Raw genomic sequence first — 20,167 nt, forward strand, 5'->3', positions numbered from 1 at the left:
AAGCAAATTGGTTGCAGAGACTTCCACGTGTAGAGTGACTTCAGTTGTGTGCAACCGAGTTGCGCAACTGCTTGCACCGGCTGTGGCCGTGTGCGGAAAGCTAACTCGGGTCAAACCTGGGTTTCGAAGCGCGGTGTAGCGTTAACCATGACACTACCGCTCCACACAATCACACACACGCGAAGATCGACACCAAATACGTGCTCTGTTGCACCGCACAGCAACTCACACGCACACTGCAGTGTCCAATAACAACACAAATGTATTAATCATGCAACCACCTGCTCTGCCACTCAAAGCAATGTCCATCACATGGCCATCAACGCGACACATATAGTTCATCACGGTCACCCGACCAGCAGGAGTCACGTGTGTGAGCAGTCCGTGAATGTCGCCGGGCTATGGTGATGCAGTGGTGTGGGTTGGACAAGGGGCGGATGATGATGTCTGTCGTGGAAATCTGTGGAGCGGCACGGAACAAAAGTGGGACGGGTGGCCCAGTGTGGAGCAGGAGCCGCTCGGCTGGGACGAAGGTGGGGAGGAATCCACTGATCCGGTGGAGGCGTGGGGAGGAGGGCGGGACGCCGCGTGAAGCGCGACTCGTGGGAGTGGTGCCAGACAGAAGGGGCACCTGGGACTCCGTACGCGGGACCCCGGCCGTTGCACCTGGGCTGGGGGGGGATCCGCTGCCCTGCAGGTGGAGCGAGGCCGGGGGGAAGGTGCTCTCGGTCCGGGTGGATGGGACGAATCAATGCGGATGGAGTTGAGGATTCGAGAGGAGGTTTGCGGAGGCGGGGAGGAAGGCGGCTGTTGCGGGACTTGCGGTAACGCTGCCGTGAAGAATAGGGAGCAAAAGACTCGTGTGTCGGGCCCGGTCTGGTATCACGGTGGCGTGGAGGAACCCAGGGCTCTGGTGGAGGTGGAGGCAGGTGGAAAGCAGGGAGCTCCCAATCCTGGGGGTTAGCTTGATTACTCATGGGTGGAGGTGATGGTGCGAGTGGCGGTGGTGGCGATAGTGGCAGTGGAAGCGATGGCAGAAGTGGAGGTTGAGGCAATGGCAGGAGTGAAGGTGGAGTCGATGTCAGCAGTGGGGGTAGAGTTGATATCAGTGGTGGAGACAATGGCCTGAGTAGAGATGGAGGCGATGGCAGCAGTGGAGTTGAGGATTCGAGAGGAGGTTTGCGGAGGCGGGGAGGAAGGTGGCTGTTGCGGGACTTGCGGTAACGCTGCCGTGAAGAACAGGGAGCAAAAGACTCGTGTGCCGGGCCCGGTCTGGTATCACGGTGGGGTGGAGGAGCCCAGGGCTCTGGTGGAGGTGGAGGCAGGTGGAAAGCAGGGAGCTCCCAATCCTGGGGGTTAGCTTGATTACTCATGGGTGGAGGTGATGGTGCGAGTGGCGGTGGTGGCGATAGTGGCAGTGGAGGCGATGGCAGAAGTGAAGGTTGAGGCAATGGCAGGAGTGAAGGTGGAGTCGATGTCAGCAGTGGGGGTAGAGTTGATATCAGTGGTGGAGGCAATGGCCTGAGTAGAGATGGAGGTGATGGCAGCAGTGGAGCCGATGGCCCGATTGGAGGTGTAGGCGATGGCAGCAGTGGGGGCGATGTCCTGAGTAGAGATGGAGGCGATGGCCTGAGTAGAGGTAGAGGCGATGGCCTGAGTAGAGGTGGAGGCGATGGCCTGAGTTGAGGTGGAGACGATGGCCTGAGTAGAGGTGGAGGCGATGGCCCGAGTAGAGGTGGAGGCGATGGCCCGAGTGGAGGTGGAGGCGATTGCCTGAGTGGAGATGGAGGCGATGGCCTGAGTAGAGGTGGAGGCGATGGCCTGAGTAGAGGTAGAGGCGATGGCCTGAGTTGAGGTGGAGACGATGGCATGAGTAGAGGTGGAGGCGATGGCCTGAGTAGAGATGGAGGCGATGGCCTGAGTAGAGGTGGAGGCGATGGCCTGAGTAGAGGTGGAGGCGATGGCCCGAGTGGAGGTAGAGGCGATTGCCTGAGTGGAGGTGGAGGCGATGGCCTGAGTAGAGGTGGAGGCGATGGCCTGAGTGGAGGTGGAGGCGATGGCCTGAGTAGAGGTGGAGGCGATGGCTCGAGTGGAGGTGGAGAAGATGGCCCGAGTGGAGGTGGAGGCGATGGCCTGAGTGGAGGTGGAGAAGATGGCCCGAGTGGAGGTGGAGGCGATGGCCTGAGTGGAGGTGGAGGCGATGGAAGCAGTGGAGGTGGAGTTGATATCAGTGGGGGAGGCGATGGCCTGAGTAGAGATGGAGACGATGTCCTGAGTGGAGGTGGAGGCGATGGCCTGAGTAGAGGTGGAGGCGATGGCCTGAGTTGAGGTGGAGACGATGGCATGAGTAGAGGTGGAGGCGATGGCCTGAGTAAAGGTAGAGGCAATGGCCTGAGTAGAGGTGGAGGCGATGGCCTGAGTAGAGGTGGAGGCGATGGCCCGAGTGGAGGTAGAGGCGATTGCCTGAGTGGAGGTGGAGGCGATGGCCTGAGTAGAGGTGGAGGCGATGGCCTGAGTGGAGGTGGAGGCGATGGCCTGAGTAGAGGTGGAGGCGATGGCCCGAGTGGAGGTGGAGAAGATGGCCCGAGTGGAGGTGGAGGCGATGGCCTGAGTGGAGGTGGAGTCGATGGAAGCAGTGGAGGTGGAGTTGATATCAGTGGGGGAGGCGATGGCCTGAGTAGAGATGGAGACGATGGCCTGAGTGGAGGTGGAGGCGATGGCCTGAGTAGAGGTGGAGGCGATGGCCTGAGTAGAGGTGGAGGCGATGGCCCGAGTGGAGGTGGAGGCGATGGCCCGAGTGGAGGTGGAGGCGATGGCCCGAGTGGAGGTGGAGGCGATGGAAGCATTGGAGGTGGAGTTGATATCAGTGGGGGAGGCGATGGCCTGAGTAGAGATGGAGGCGATGGCCTGAGTGGAGGTGGAGGCGATGGCAGCGGGGGAGGCGATGGCAGCGGTGGAGGCGATGGCCCGAGTAGAGATGGAGGCAATGGCCCGAGTGGAGGTGGAGGCGATGGCCCCAGTGGGAGCGATGGCCTGAGTGGAGCTGGATTCTTCAGGTGAGGAGCACAGCTCTGCTTGGTGCCGGGGCTGTTTCCCCTCCCCTGCGCCCGCCGCTTTCGTCTCCGCGCCGCGGCCATACGAGCCCAGGGACTCGGTGCTCGGCCGAGACCTCCACCTTTCTTTCTCTGCAGCGCCCGGGAAATCTTCCTCCTTCCGGTCCTCATTCTCATCGCTCTATGCAAAAGTTACGAAAAACATCAACGGCGTCATTAGCTGAATCTCCCTGCTCCGTGTCTGTGAGTGCGTTGTGACCCTGGGGACAGACTTGCGAGTTTGTTTTTTACGTTTTTGAGCCAGGAGGCCAGGATTGGGAAAAACTTGGGCCACTTTTCATCCAGGCAACTGGAGAGCAGCACAGACTAAGTCTTACTTACCAAACATTTAAACTAACAACAGCATACTCTTTGGTTTCTTTCGGTAAAATCACGTAGATAGAAAAATAACTAATAAAGTGAAACCTTGGATTGCGAGCATAATTCCTTCTGGAAACGTGCTCTTAATCCAAAGCACTCGTATATCAAAGCGAATTTCCCCCATAAGAAATAATGGAAACTCAGATGATTCGTTCCACAAACCAAAAATACCGTATTCATATAAAAAATATTAATACAAAATACCTTTTTATATTTTTATTATTTAATATAAAGTAATCAAATTTATTAATTACATTTAATCGTGGCTGGTGTGAGGGAGACGAGATAGAGGATGGTTATTGTGTAGGACGACTTTCACTTGCAGTACAGTTACTAAAGAACAGTCACTACACATGGACACAAAATAAAAAAATGCTTTACGCACACACACGTATTCACAACACTACAGTACTGTAGTAAACAGTATACACGTAGTCACAACACTATAGTACTGTAGTAAACAGTATACACGTGGTCACAACACTATAGTACTATAGTAAACAAGATAGGTTCGCACGGATGTTGACTATACGAGTGAGGCACACCGACTGAGACCGAGCATGGGAGACGATTACCCACAATCCCGCAGTATACACGTGGTCACAACACTATAGTACTATAGTAAACAGTATACACGTGGTCACAACACTATAGTACTGTAGTAAACAGTACACACGTGGTCACAACACTATAGTACTGTAGTAAACAGTATACACGTGGTCACAACACTATAGTACTATAGCAAATACAGTATACACGTGGTCACAACACTACAGTACTATAGTAAACAGTATACACGTGGTCACAACACTATAGTACTGTAGTAAACAGTACACACTTGGTCACAACACTATAGTACTGTAGTAAAGAGTATACACGTGGTCACAACACTATAGTACTGTAGTAAACAGTATACACGTGGTCACACTATAGTACAATAGTAAACAGTACACACGTGGTCACAACACTATAGTACTGTAGTAAACAGTATACACGTGGTCACAACACTATAGTACTGTAGTAAACATTACACACGTGATCACAACACTATAGTACTGTAGTAAACATTACACACGTGGTCACAACACTATAGTACTGTAGCAAACAGTGTACACGTGGTCACAACACTATAGTACTATAGTAAACAGTACACACGTGGTCACACCACTATAGTACTGTAGTAAACAGTATACACGTGGTCACAACATTATAGTACTATAGTAAACAGTATACACGTGGTCACAACACTATAGTACTATAGTAAACAGTATAGACGTGGTCACAACACTATAGTACTGTAGTAAACAGTACACACGTGGTCACAACACTATAGTACTGTAGTAAACAGTATAGACGTGGTCACAACACTATAGTACTATAGTAAACAGTATACACATGGTCACAACACTATAGTACTATAGTAAACAGTATACACGTGGTCACAACACTACAGTACTATAGTAAACAGTATGCACGTGGTCACAACACTATAGTACTGTAGTAAACAGTATAGACGTGGTCACAACACTATAGTACTATAGTAAACAGTATACACATGGTCACAACACTATAGTACTATAGTAAACAGTATACACGTGGTCACAACACTATAGTACTGTAGTAAACAGTACACACGTGGTCACAACACTATAGTACTATAGTAAACAGTATACACATGGTCACAACACTATAGTACTATAGGAAACAGTATACACGTGGTCACAACACTATAGTACTGTAGTAAACAGTATACACGTGGTCCCAACACTATAGTAATGTAGTAAACATTACACACGTGGTCACAACACTATAGTACTGTAGTAAACAGTGTACACGTGGTCACAACACTATAGTACTATAGTAAACAGTAAACACGTGGTCACAACACTATAGTACTATAGTAAACAGTATACACGTGGTCCCAACACTATAGTACTATAGTAAACAGTATACACGTGGTCACAACACAATAGTACTATAGCAAACAGTATACACGTGGTCACAACACTATAGTACTATAGTAAACAGTATACACGTGGTCACAACACTATAGTACTGTAGTATACAGTATACACGTGGTCACAACACTACAGTACTATAGTAAACAGTATACATGTGGTCCCAACACTATAGTACTATAGTAAACAGTATACACGTGGTCACAACACTATAGTACTGTAGTATACAGTATACACGTGGTCACAACACTACAGTACTATAGTAAACAGTATGCACGTGGTCACAACACTATAGTACTGTAGTAAACAGTATAGACGTGGTCACAACACTATAGTACTATAGTAAACAGTATACACATGGTCACAACACTATAGTACTATAGTAAACAGTATACACGTGGTCACAACACTACAGTACTATAGTAAACAGTATGCACGTGGTCACAACACTATAGTACTGTAGTAAACAGTATAGACGTGGTCACAACACTATAGTACTATAGTAAACAGTATACACATGGTCACAACACTATAGTACTATAGTAAACAGTATACACGTGGTCACAACACTATAGTACTGTAGTAAACAGTACACACGTGGTCACAACACTATAGTACTATAGTAAACAGTATACACATGGTCACAACACTATAGTACTATAGGAAACAGTATACACGTGGTCACAACACTATAGTACTGTAATAAACAGTATACACGTGGTCCCAACACTATAGTAATGTAGTAAACATTACACACGTGGTCACAACACTATAGTACTGTAGTAAACAGTGTACACGTGGTCACAACACTATAGTACTATAGTAAACAGTAAACACGTGGTCACAACACTATAGTACTATAGTAAACAGTATACACGTGGTCACAACACTATAGTACTGTAGTAAACAATATACACGTGGTCACAACACTATAGTACTATAGTAAACAGTAAACACGTGGTCACAACACTATAGTACTATAGTAAACAGTATACACGTGGTCACAACACTATAGTACTGTAGTAAACAGTATACACGTGGTCACAACACTATAGTACTGTAGTAAACCGTATACACGTGGTCACAACACTATAGTACTGTAGTAAACAGTATACACGTGGTCACACTATAGTACTATAGTAAACAGTATACACGTGGTCACAACACTATAGTACTGTAGTAAACAGTATACACGTGGTCACAACACTATAGTACTGTAGTAAACATTACACACGTGATCACAACACTATAGGAATGTAGTAAACATTACACACGTGGTCACAACACTATAGTACTGTAGCAAACAGTGTACACGTGGTCACAACACTATAGTACTATAGTAAACAGTACACACGTGGTCACACCACTATAGAACTGTAGTAAACAGTATACACGTGGTCACAACATTATAGTACTATAGTAAACAGTATACACGTGGTCACAACACTATAGTACTACAGTAAACAGTATAGACGTGGTCACAAAACTATAGTACTATAGCAAACAGTATACACGTGGTCACAACACTATAGTACTGTAGTAAACAGTATACACGTGGTCCCAACACTATAGTACTATAGTAAACAGTATACACGTGGTCACAACACTATAGTACTGTAGTAAACAGTATACACGTGGTCCCAACACTATAGTACTATAGTAAACAGTATACACGTGGTCACAACTCTACAGTACTATAGTAAACAGTATACACTTGGTCACAACACTATAGTACTGTAGTAAACAGTATACACGTGGTCACAACACTATAGTACCATAGTAAACAGTATACACATGGTCACAACACTATAGTACTATAGGAAACAGTATACACGTGGTCACAACACTATAGTACTGTAGTAAACAGTATACACGTGGTCCCAACACTATAGTACTATAGTAAACAGTATACACGTGGTCACAACACTATAGTACTATAGTAAACAGTATACACGTGGTCACAACACTATAGTACTGTAGTAAACAGTATACACGTGGTCACAACACTATAGTACCATAGTAAACAGTATACACATGGTCACAACACTATAGTACTATAGGAAACAGTATACACGTGGTCACAACACTATAGTACTGTAGTAAACAGTATACACGTGGTCACAACACTACAGTACTATAGTAAACAGTATGCACGTGGTCACAACGCTATAGTACTGTAAACAGTATAGACGTGGTCACAACACTATAGTACTATAGTAAACAGTATACACGTGGTCACAACACTATAGTACTGTAGTAAACAGTATAGACGTGGTCCCAACACTATAGTACTATAGTAAACAGTATACTCGTGGTCACAACACTATAGTACTGTAGTATACAGTATACACGTGGTCACAACACTACAGTACTATAGTAAACAGTATGCACGTGGTCACAACACTATAGTACTGTAGTAAACAGTATAGACGTGGTCACAACACTATAGTACTATAGTAAACAGTATACACATGGTCACAACACTATAGTACTATAGGAAACAGTATACACGTGGTCACAACACTATAGTACTGCAGTAAACAGTATACACGTGGTCCCAACACTATAGTAAACAGTATACACGTGGTCACAACACTATAGTACTGTAGTATACAGTATACACGTGGTCACAACACTACAGTACTATAGTAAACAGTATGCACGTGGTCACAACACTATAGTACTGTAGTAAACAGTATAGACGTGGTCACAACACTATAGTACTATAGTAAACAGTATACACATGGTCACAACACTATAGTACTATAGTAAACAGTATACACGTGGTCACAACACTATAGTACTGTAGTAAACAGTATACACGTGGTCCCAACACTATAGTACTATAGTAAACAGTATACACGTGGTCACAACACTATAGTACTGTAGTATACAGTATACACGTGGTCACACCACTACAGTACTATAGTAAATAGTATGCACGTGGTCACAACACTATAGTACTGTAGTAAACAGTATAGACGTGGTCACAACACTATAGTACTATAGTAAACAGTATACACATGTTCACAACACTATAGTACTATAGTAAACAGTATACACGTGGTCCCAACACTATAGTACTATAGTAAACAGTATACACGTGGTCACAACACTATAGTACTGTAGTAAACAGTATACACGTGGTCCCAACACTATAGTAAACAGTATACACGTGGTCACAACACTATAGTACTGTAGTAAACAGTATACACGTGGTCCCAACACTATAGTACTATAGTAAACAGTATACACGTGGTCAAAACACTATAGTACTATAGTAAACAGTATACACGTGGTCACAACACCATAGTACTGTAGTAAACAGTATACACGTGGTCACAACACAAGCAATCGTCTTCAGGTGAAATAATACAGCAGGCGGACTGCTGAGACAGGAAGAAATGTAGCGAGAGAGCTACTGCAACCAAAGGTTACACTATATACGTTTGTGGTGGGATTTGCAAGTAAATGTAAGATCGCAGAGCAAGCATACCCCGGCTAATCCCTCGGCTACTCTGAGGGGGAGTGGGAGCGGAGGGGCTGCCGTAACGGGCGAGATAGTGGGGGTGAAATTTACAGAGGGTACAAGCTGATAGAAAGAGGATCAAACTCAGCAAACTTAGAAATGTAATGCAACTCATTGAGTCGGCCAACACAACAAATAATACTTTGCCTGGTTGATCACCGTCCTTCTCTGCTTGTGTGTCTCCATGTGTGTGGGGAGCGGTGGTGCAGCTGTTAGCGCTACGCTGCGCTATGAACCTGGCGACCCGGGTTCGATTCCCGCTCACGGCCAACACCAGTGACGATTATCTGAACCGGTCCCGGGCCTCCCCTAGGTCGACTCAGCCTCAAATGAGTACCTGGTGCGGTGTGTAAACATCGCCACTAGGGAGACAAAGGCGGTCGGGCGTGGTGCTGGCCACCCACCCCCTCGTGTACTGTTCCGGCCTTCACAGGTGCTCGCTAACAGCACTTGCCCCTACAGTCTGTTCAGGCTATACGGGGGATCTTTGTGTCTCCCTGTCTGTGTTTGGTCTCTCTCTCTCAAATTTAGTTTCACCTGATGACGACTGCTTGAGTTGCAATCGAAACGTCGTATTCTATTATTTTGTTTATTTTTTCTACGTGACTTTACCGAAAGACCATTGAGTAACAACAGTGTTTTTACGAATCACAGCTAAGAGACAAACAACATTATATTTTCTATTAAACATAACATTTTAATAACATGTTAAAAATACTTTAAATCTCATCACTGCTCCTCATACTCAATCCGTGATCAGTGCCGGATTATCCTCGGAACAAAATAATCATTAGCTGTGGGCCCCGCACTTTCAAGCGCCCCGCGCTAAATGATCTCACCCTATAAATCCCCGTTCAGTGATTCTGTACTTGCTCTATTACTATAGTAAAATTACAATTACTTTACTATGCAAGTTAAAAACTTCGTGCTTTATAATTGTGTTTTTTATTTATTCTGGGCACCTTTATAATATAAGCTACAGGACCCGCACGAGCTTAATCCGGCACTGTCCGGGATACTGTTCCAGTGCCCAACCAGGCTGTTGAAGACACCGTGAGTGGAATTGAGGGGGATTTGTGGAGGTGTGAAGGGGGCGAGTGATGCCGACGGGCTGCGAGGGGGTCATCCGAGAGGGTGCCCAGTGGGGAGATGAAGCAATGAAATCGCTCCACGTGCAGGTGCTGGGTGGATTACTGCACAGCGGCATCGTGGGAGGTGGCGACGGCTCGTGGAGGTCTCTACCCACTAGTGGATTGACCATGGCTGATGGTGGTGATGATGATGGATGTTGCTCACTCACTTGGCGACGTATGAAACGCCAGAGATGCACGGCGATGTGCAGGGTGTTCAGCAGCATGGTGGAGCTGATGGCCTCCTTGCAGCCGCTGTACAGCTGACCTACAGCGTGGAGCAGAGCAGGGAGCACGCTGTCCACAATGTCCTCACTGTGGCTACTGAACATCGGTCCCCAGGTGGCGACCCCTGCTGATGCAGAGACGTTCTTCATGAGTCCCGAGTAGTTGATCGTGGTGGTGGTGTTGGAGCCGTTGATGACCGAACCCCCACGCCGAGATCCTCCGAGGAGCTCCACCATCGGCTGCGTGAGCAGCAGAACCACAGTGAGGACAGCCGTGAAGATCGCCATGGTGGTGGTGGTGGCGAAGGTCTCTGAAGAACTCGAAGTGGAGGAGCAGCGTGGGGCGAGGTGGTTTCCTCTCCAGGAGCCGACTCCACTCTGACCTCTGCCGTGACGTCACCGGGCCATGACGTCACCGTGACGTCAGAGGTTTCCACGGCTCTTACGTCATTATAGCGTTTGGAACGTGGCTGTGCAATGGAACATCAACACGTGATGCACTACAACACTGTATTGTTTATAGAATTGTAATACAATACTAATTATTCACATCTGAGACAGAACATCGGCAGAGGAGGGAGCCTCACTCCTCACTTCTCCCAACCAGCTTAAAAGTCGCTACGAATCTTAACAGCGTTCATTGAAGCTCTGTGGATGTGTAGGCCTTACTTTAACATATATTTCTGTGACCAGTCACAAGCTAATCCCTTAGCTATTTCAATGCTAAATTACTAGTTGCCTCCGTGGATGTGTAGGTTTTTACTTTAACATAGCCATTTCCGTGACCAGTCACAAGCTAATCCCTCAGCTATTTGCACAAGCTAATCCCTTAGCTATTTCAATGCTAAATTACTAGTTGCCTCTGTGGATGTGTAGGTTTTGACTTTAACATAGCCATTCCTGTGACCAGTCACAAGCTAATCCCTTAGCTATTTCAATGCTAAATTACTAGTTGCCTCTGTGGATGTGTCGGTTTTGACTTTAACATAGCCAATTCCGTGACCAGTCACAAGCTAATCCCTCAGCTATTGATATGTAAACCCCTTTGTCAAGGTGCCTTACTTCTCCCAACCAGCTTAAAAGTCGCTACGAATCTTAACATCGTTAATTGAAGCTCTGTCGTCCCGACAGTACTGTACCTTTCACCTAAAGACGGCCGCTTGCGTTGTGGCCAAAACGTCGTGAGAATTTTATTGTTTTTTTATTATTTTATTCTCATTCTACGTGACTTTACCGAAAGAACCAAAGAAAATAAAATAATAAAGATATAAAACAATAAAATTCCCCAAATCAAAATTCATATACTGTTGATTTATTCACTCCATCTCCGCAGTGGACACTGCCGGTTGTGTTCCTTCCTTAGCTCCCATTCCCACGTTAGTCTCGACCACCGGCCGTCATCACTTCAAGTTGTGTGTCCTGCCTCACCCCACCTTTCTAAACTAAAATTACGTCCTTAATTATATGAAGTCATATGAAGTCCAATTGACGTGTCCGTCTTCCAGTATCAGTGTAATTCTTAGGATGTGCATCATCTCTACGCTTCCTTGTGCATTTCTAAACATTGGTTCTACTTTCCGTTTGTGATGCATCTGTTTGAAAAAAAACGTTCTGCTTAAGGCATATGGCTCAGTTACGTTTCATTATTAAGTTAAGATAACAATAAGCACTTTGTTCTGCCCTGATACACCTCTCTTAATCATTTTCATCCGTCTTCCCCTTCAACAACCGCCCTACGTGTAGATGCACTTCTGTGTTTTCAAGGCTGTGTCCCTGTTCTTTTTGCGTTCAGTTTGTTATTCCCCCGCACCTCCAGTAAAGCATGGTTGGCTGCGTACGGTGCGAAAGAAGTTCACCATGCAAACATACGCTGCGTTGAAAAATGATTCTACTGACTGCAGACCAATCCTGGACAGATTTCTCAATACGAGTGCAATATCGAGGGTACAGATCAATACCAACTGAACACAGATGCTAATTCATGGACGGGTGGCAACTCTAGCCATGCCCATGCAAACATACACAACATCTTGACCATGAATCGCCTATGCGGCAGATTAAATGTCAAGCATTATACATTGAATTTCGATCTACTTTTGTTCGTTTTGATTTATTTTGGCGCAGTTTCAAGTAAGTATTTTAATAGAATTATTGTATTGCCATTTACTGTATAATTGTGATAATAGACCAAGCACTGAGACATTGCCCAGGGTTGGTCTACAATCGAAAAGGTTGCAACCCCATAGCACACCCTCATGTGTTCCAGTGTTAACACATCGTATGTTTGTATCTTGAAATTCTTTCGCACCGTACGTAGCCCACCGCTCCCCCCACCACACACGTGCACAGCAGCTCCAGAGAGCGACTTTTGGGTCAGAGGTAGCCGCATTGTACTGGGGCCGTCCATAAATGAGGGGGGGGGGGGGGTTGAGAAATGTGACGTCACATCAAAATGCGCAACTTTAAATAAATATAGACAACACGTTCTACGTAATTAAATAGACTTTTTAATAAATATTTTCTCCTACAACATCAGAGTGCAGCGCCACATTAAATAAGCACCACGATGACAATAGTTTAAAGCGATATGAAGCATGCTTTATTTTGGGGGGGGGCACAGCTTTGTACCGTCATATTTGAGGGGGGGCTCTGACTCTTTGTGACGCCGCGTGACGATGGGAGGGGGGGTCAAAAATCGTCTAAAATCGCGTGACGTCATTTATGGACGGCCCCCACAGCGTGAAATAGCGCAACAAACCGAACCCGCGTACAGCGAGGGAAGCCCTGGCTGGTTTATCATTCATTAATCTCCAGTTCAGTCACAAACGAATCTCTTAGAGCCGAAGGCGCGATCCAGTATCACGTTGGCATGCCGTGTCAACCCGTACGGGGTTACCCCGTATTGGTGTACAGGGAGATTGAGTTCTCAGGTCCATACGGCTTACTAGAGCCGTTTCAAAACGGGCAAAACAATGTTTTGTGTTTCTCCCCTTGTGATGGGACTTTGTAGGATGAACGTTGAGATTTGTAAGGGGCACGGGGTGACCAATAAGGTCTGAATTGGTCTGTAATAAGAGAGGCAATGGTTAGGGGTTGACAGGTGTGCGTTGGCACTGCGTGCCACGTCGCGTTGTCATACAGCTGACACTCCGATGAGCAATGATTCGGCGACGCACGGTGCCAAAGGGGCCGTCCATAAATGACGTCACGCGACTTCTGACGATTTTTGACCCCAACCCCCCATTGTCACACGGCGTCACAAAAAGTCAGACCCCCCCCTCATATATGACGTCACAAAGCTTTGGCCCCCCTCCCACCAAATAAAACATGCTTCAAATCGCTTTAAACTATTGTAATTGTAGTGCGTATTTAATGTGGCGCTGCACTCTGATGTTGTAGGAGAAAACATTTATTAAAAAGTATATTTAATTAAGTAGAACGTGTCGTCTATATTTATTTAAAGTTGCGCATTTTGATGTGACGTCACATTTCTCACCCCCCCCCCCCCCCTCGTCACACATCGTCACAAATGTCTGATCGCCCCCCCCCCCAGGTGTGTGACGTCATTTATGGACGGCCCCAAAGACGTTCAACATTCGTGCGTATCCGCCGTGATGTGGGGCGAAGTAATATTCTAATCTTATTATCCGCGATGCCTGCAGGATTAGCTTTTTTCTTCTTCGTCTTCCAAAGCAGATTATTAATGAGAATATTGATGGAATTTCCCCCAGTGCATGTTGGCTGGGGAAGGGCTGTTTAAGACCCGCGGTGAACCCGCTCATCTCCACGTATCGGCATGAAATGATAAAATCGCAGATTTTCGGAAGCGCGTTCGTTTCAAGTGGATGCTTGTTGTCAACACCGCCATATTGACAGCACTCGCAATCATCCCATACTCAATTGAAACTCTTCTTAAGTAATTGCTTATTGTGTTTAGTTCCTTGTCCTTATCTCATACCTCCGATTAGCACGGTGGGCTACGTACGGTGCGAAAGAATTTCAAGATACAAACATACGATGTGTTAACACTGGAACACGTTAGGGTGTGCTATGGGGTTGCCACCTTTTCGATTGTAGACCAACCCTGGAAAATGTCTCAGTGCTTGGTCTATTATCATAATTATACAGTAAATGACAATACAATAATTGTATAAAAAATTCTTACTTGAAACTGCTCCAAAATCAATCAAAACGAACAAAAGTAGATTGGAATTCAATGTAAAATGCTTGACATTTAATCTGCCACATAGGCGATTCATGGTCAAGATGTTGTGTATGTTTGTATGGGCATGGCTAGAGTTGCCAACCGTCCGAGAAATAGCATCTGTGTTCAGGTCGTATTGATCTGTACCCTCGATATTGCACTCGTATTGAGAAATCTGTCCAGGTTTGGTCTGCTATCAGTAGAATCATTTTTCAACGCAGAGTATGTTTGCATGGTGAACTTCTTTCGCACCGTGCGCTGCCAACCATGCTTTAATGGAGGTGCGGGGGAATGACAAACTGAACGCAAAAAGAACAGGGACACAGCCTTGAAAACACAGAAGTGCATTTGCACGTAGGGCAGTTGTTGAAGGGGAAGAGGGATGAAAATGATTAAGAGAGGCGTATCAGGGCAGAGCAAAGTGCTTATTATTATCTTAACTTAATAATGAAACGTAACTGAGCCATATGCCTTAAGCAGAACGTTTTTTTTCAAACAGATGCATCACAAACAGAAAATAGAACCAATGTTTAGAAATGCACAAGGAAGCGTAGAGATGATGCGCATCCTAAGAACAACACTGATACTGGAAGACGGACACGTCAATTGGACTTCATATGCAAATTAAGGACGTAATTTTAGTTTAGAAAGGTGGGGTGAGGCAGGACACACAACTTGAAGTGATGACGGCCGGTGGTCGAGACTAACGTGGGAATGGGAGCTAAGGAAGGAACACAACCGGCAGTGTCCACTGCGGAGATGGAGTGAATAAATCAACAGTATATGAATTTTGATTTGGAGAATTGTATTGTTTTATATCTTTATTATTTTATTTTCTTTGGTTCTTTCGGTAAAGTCACGTAGAATGAGAATAAAATAATAAAATGACACGATAAAATTCTCACGACGTTTTGGCCACAACGCAAGCGGCCGTCTTTAGGTGAAAGGTACAGACCTGTCGGGACGACAGAGCTTCAATTAACGATGTTAAGATTCGTAGAGACTTTTAAGCTGGTTGGGATAAGTGAAGCACCTTGACAAAGGGGTTTACATATCAATAGCTGAGGGATTAGCTTGTGACTGGTCACGGAATTGGCTATGTTAAAGTCAAAACCTACACATCCACAGAGGCAACTAGTAATTTAGCATTGAAATAGCTAAGGGATTAGCTTGTGACTGGTCACAGGAATGGCTATGTTAAAGTCAAAACCTACACATCCACAGAGGCAACTAGTAATTTAGCATTGAAATAGCTAAGGGATTGGCTTGTGCAAATAGCTGAGGGATTATCTTTATTATTTTATTGTTTCCCTTCTACGTGACTTTACCGAAAGAACCAAGAATATAGTATATGAATTAGATCATTTATTTATTTTGCTAACTTTACAATTAATCGTACATTTTAATTGTACTAGTTTAATGTCTTCAGGTTTAGTTTCTAATTCTCTAGGATAAAACAAGTTATTTTGTCAAAAAGAATGACGTTAATTGGCGCATACATTGAAAGTGCAATTTTAAATGAACTGTGTCAGTCTTCAAATACTGTTCTGAAAATTCCCACCTTGTTGGTGTCCCTATTATCTCCTGCACCCACTAACAACGGAGTTATTGTTGGGATGGAGAGAAGCACAGCCAGCAGCCAGCCACGAAACTCGAGACATAGAATATATTAATAGCAGCATGACTTACACTGCTACAGCAGCGAGGTGGTCATGTAACTATTTACATTCTCTGTGTCGCAAACATTAAATGGCAACTAATCTTTCCGTGGTACGCTTGTCCCCACGATTTGAGGACCAATTCCTTAGCGAAGGATTTACTACCAATTGAAGGATGATACAAGTGAAATGTGAAGTGGTAAGATTGATCTTAGATCATTGCAAGCCAATCCCAGATTCTGAGTGCGGAGTGACTCGGCAGGGCCGACGGCGTGAGCCTGGCACCTTGGGAGTTGTCATGGACAGGGAGCAATGAGGCCGCGTTACCGGTTGTCTTAGTTTTGGGGAATTCTGTGTCCAGAACTCTGGTCCACAGTAACGATGAAACAAACACAATGTAGAAAAAAAGAACAGTTGCAACTCTTGCAGGAAAATGAAAGGTATTTTATTACAAAAAACAAACATCATTTACCATTCACACAAACAGTATAGTATTATAGTAGTTCGAAAATTAGACTGTGGAAAATAGTCATGTGTAATGATGAAAAATAATTAAAGATAACATTTATCATTATCTTATTGCAATATATGAACGTGTAATGGCAAATTAAAACGATGCGATACAATTTGACAATCCTTTACAGCGATACACTTAATCCAATGAAGTTGAATGTGAACGCTGAAACACGTAAATATTACTGAACATAGCGTGGATAGAAGAAACTGCTCTTTGTTTTTTTCGGTAAAGTCACGTAGAAATAAGAAATAATAAAATAAAATTACAGAATAGCATATTCCCTGGCAGTAGCTACGAGCAGATGCCAGGGGCAGCCAGAAGCGTCCAGAATGACGCAGCTGCTCCCAGGGGCTTACATCATCCGCCCAGAATCAAGAGCGTGACTCGTGTCTCAGGCTGCAGTTTATGACAAGTTCACTACAATAGCATTTAGTTCACCCTGCCAATGTGTAAGTATCAAACCATAACATTACGTATATTTTAAAAATAACCATTGTACAGAATTGATAGTTTTTTATTAATTAAGTTAAATGTAAGGGACATTCGTTGTTTTTGTGTGACTCAGTCTTTCCTGATAAGGCTGATGATGTCATTGTGCTGTGTAAGCGAGAATTTAAGTTTCGGTTTGTATCACCCTTCAAAGTGTAGTAATTTCAGTTAAATATAGAAGAGCACATCACTCTGTTTTACATTCATTATGAGTGCTGAGTGAATTCCATGGCAGTAAACTGCTCACAAACTGCACCCTGAGACACGAGTCACGCTCTAGATTCTGTGCGGATGGAGGAAGCCCCTGGGAGCAGCTGCGTCATTCTGGACGCTTCTGGCTCCCCCTGGCATCTGCTCGTAGCTACTGCCAGGGCTATAAAAGCAGCTCCTGTAGCTGCACTGGCAGAACATCGGCGGAGGAGGGAGCAGCGCTCACAGCTGAAGCGAGCCTCACTGTGAAGCACATCAACAAGCATGGCCCTGAGTGTTTACTTCCCTGCGATGCACGTGATGGAGAGGAGCGTCTGGCCAGGCTGGCCGGTCTGGAACCCCCACGGTGAAAGTCTCTTCCAGCAGCTGCAGCGAGACATGAGGAGCGAGATCGAGAGGATGGAGAGAATCTTCCGTGGAGTCGATCAGCTCAGCAGCCACACTCGGGCCCCGGGCAGCCACGGAGACGCACTGCTGCAGCAGCCGGCCGTGAGCAGTGGGTTCCAGATTGAAGATCCACAGGAGCAGGGAGGCGGGTTTGTCGCGTCCCTGGACGTGCAGGACTTCTCCCCACAGGACCTGGCCGTGAAGGTGTCTGGAGACAAGCTGGTGGTGGCCGGACGGCGCGAGGTGAAGAGCGGAGAAGTCAGCAGCGGCAGCTACAGCCACAGCTGCCAGGAGTTCCACAGGGAGACGCAGCTGCCCAGGGACGTGGACCCGCAGAGCGTGAGCTGCTGCTTGACTGAAGACGGGAAGCTGAAGTTCAAGGCTCAGCGCCGCGCCCTCCCTGCAGCGGCCGAGAGGGTGGTGGTCATTGAGCAGCCAGCGACAGCGACTCCTGGCACGGCCTCTCAGTCCACTGGCACCACTCACGCGTAGAGTGGCGCCTGGAGCATCCATTCCAACAACCTGCTTCATTGATGTTTTAATTGTGTGGATATTTAGTTAAATCAGTTTCTTCTATCCACGCTATGTTCAGTAATATTTACGTGTTTCAGCGTTTACATTCAACTTCATTGGATTAAGTGTATCGCGGTAAAGGATTGTCAAATTGTATCGCATCGTTTTAATTTGCCATTACACGTTCATATATTGCAATAAGATAATGATAAATGTTATCTTCAAGTATTTTTCATCATTACACATGACTATTTTCCACAGTCTAATTTTCGAACTACTATAATACTATAGTGTTTGTGTGAATTTTAATGATGTTTGTTTTTTGTAATAAAATACCTTTCAATTTCCGTATTCGTGTACAGGGAAATTAATTTTTCAGGTCCATACGGCTTACTACAGCCGTTTTATAACGGGCAAAACAATGTTTTGTGTTTTTCCCCTTGTGATGGGACTTTGTAGGATGAACGTTGAGATTTGTAAGGGGCACGGGGTGACCAATAAGGTCTGAATTGGTCTGTAATAAGAGAGGCAATGGTTAGGGGTTGACAGGTGTAAGTTGGCACTGCGTGCCACGTCGCGTTGTCATACAGCTGGCACTCCGATGAGCAATGATTCAGCGACGCACGGTGCCAAAGGGGCCGTCCATAAATGACGTCACGCGATTTTTGACCCCCCCCCCCCATCGTCACACGGCGTAACAAAAAGTCAGACCCCCCCCCCCTCAAATATGACGTCACAAAGCTCTGCCCCCCCCCCCAAAAAAAACATGCTTCAAATCGCTTTAAACTATTGTCATTGTAGTGCGTATTTAATGTGGCGCTGCACTCTGATGTTGTAGGAGAAAACATTTATTAAAAAGTCTATTTAATTAAGTAGAACGTGTTGTCTGTATTTATTTAAAGTTGCGCATTTTGATGTGACGTCACATTTCTCAGCCCCCCCCCTCGTCACACATCGTCACAAATATCTGACCCCCCCCCCCGCCCCCCCTAGGTGCGTGATGTCATTTATGGACGGCGCCAGTACAATGCGGCTACCTCTGACCCAAAAGTCGCTCTCTGGAGTTGCTGTGCGCGTGTGTGGTGGGGGGAGCGGTGGCGCAGCGGTTAGCGCACTGCACTCTGAACCCCGACTACACGAGTTCGAATCCTGGGTCCCCCTTCCCCCTAGGTCGACTCAGCCTCAAATGAGTACCTGGTGCGCGGTGTGTAGTAAACATCGCCACTGGGGGAGACAAAGGCGGCCGGGCGTGGTGTTGGCCAACCACCCCGTCGTGTGCCACAGTGCCGATCTTAATCGGTGCTGCCACTCGCTAACAGCACTTGCCCCAACAGTCTGTCACAGGCTACACGGGGGATCTTTGTCTTTGTTGGACTGTGAGCGCTGTGCCCCAGTGTTTTTATGTATTTGGAACGTCGCCGGCTGTGTCCACGCTGTTCACTTCCCGACGTAACATGGCGGAATGTTCCTCCACGTCGTTGACTTCCCCACATAACATGGCTGACTCTGTCTCCACGGTGTTTACTTCCCCACGTAACATGGCTGACTGCCTCCACAGTGTTCACTTCCCCACGTAACATGGCTGACTACCTCCACAGTGTTCACTTCCCCACGTAACAAGGCTGACTACCTCCACAGTGTTCACTTCCCCACGTAACATGGCTGACTGCCTCCACGGTGTTCACTTCCCCACGTAACATGGCTGACTGCCTCCACAGTGTTCACTTCCCCACGTAACATGGCTGACTACCTCCACAGTGTTCACTTCCCCACGTAACATGGCTGACTACCTCCACAGTGTTCACTTCCCCACGTAACATGGCTGACTACCTCCACAGTGTTCACTTCCCCACGTAACATGGCTGACTGCCT

At 46.1% G+C, this 20,167-nt stretch overlaps 1 protein-coding gene across 1 annotated transcript; it reads right to left on the reverse strand.

The window, feature by feature from the left end:
- Positions 1-244: 244 nt before the first annotated feature.
- LOC142906402 (uncharacterized) lies at positions 245-19,793 on the reverse strand. The gene is made up of 2 exons (XM_076054081.1): positions 19,710-19,793; positions 245-3,234 (listed from the first exon to the last, which is right to left on the reverse strand). Exons 1-2 carry the CDS (start codon positions 19,791-19,793, stop codon positions 1,366-1,368), a joined length of 1,953 nt encoding a protein of 650 aa, XP_075910196.1. The 3' UTR covers positions 245-1,365.
- Between the last annotated feature and the right edge of the window lie 374 nt (positions 19,794-20,167).

The sequence above is a fragment of the Petromyzon marinus genome, chromosome 4 (genome assembly GCF_048934315.1).
Source record: "Petromyzon marinus isolate PM22_M1 ecotype Great Lakes invasive population chromosome 4, UKy_Petmar_22M1.pri1.0, whole genome shotgun sequence".
NCBI lineage: Eukaryota > Metazoa > Chordata > Hyperoartia > Petromyzontiformes > Petromyzontidae > Petromyzon > Petromyzon marinus.

What these genes read in the sequence shown, in the direction of transcription:
- LOC142906402 (XM_076054081.1), bottom strand. Translation starts at nt 19,793, where the DNA reads ATGTTATGTGGGGAAGTCAACGACGTGGAGGAACATTCCGCCATGTTA. An exon ending in GCGTGGACACAGCCGGCGAC is followed by an intron (nt 3,235 to 19,709) that starts GTTCCAAATACA and finishes ACTTTTGCATAG; the next exon opens with AGCGATGAGAATGAGGACCG.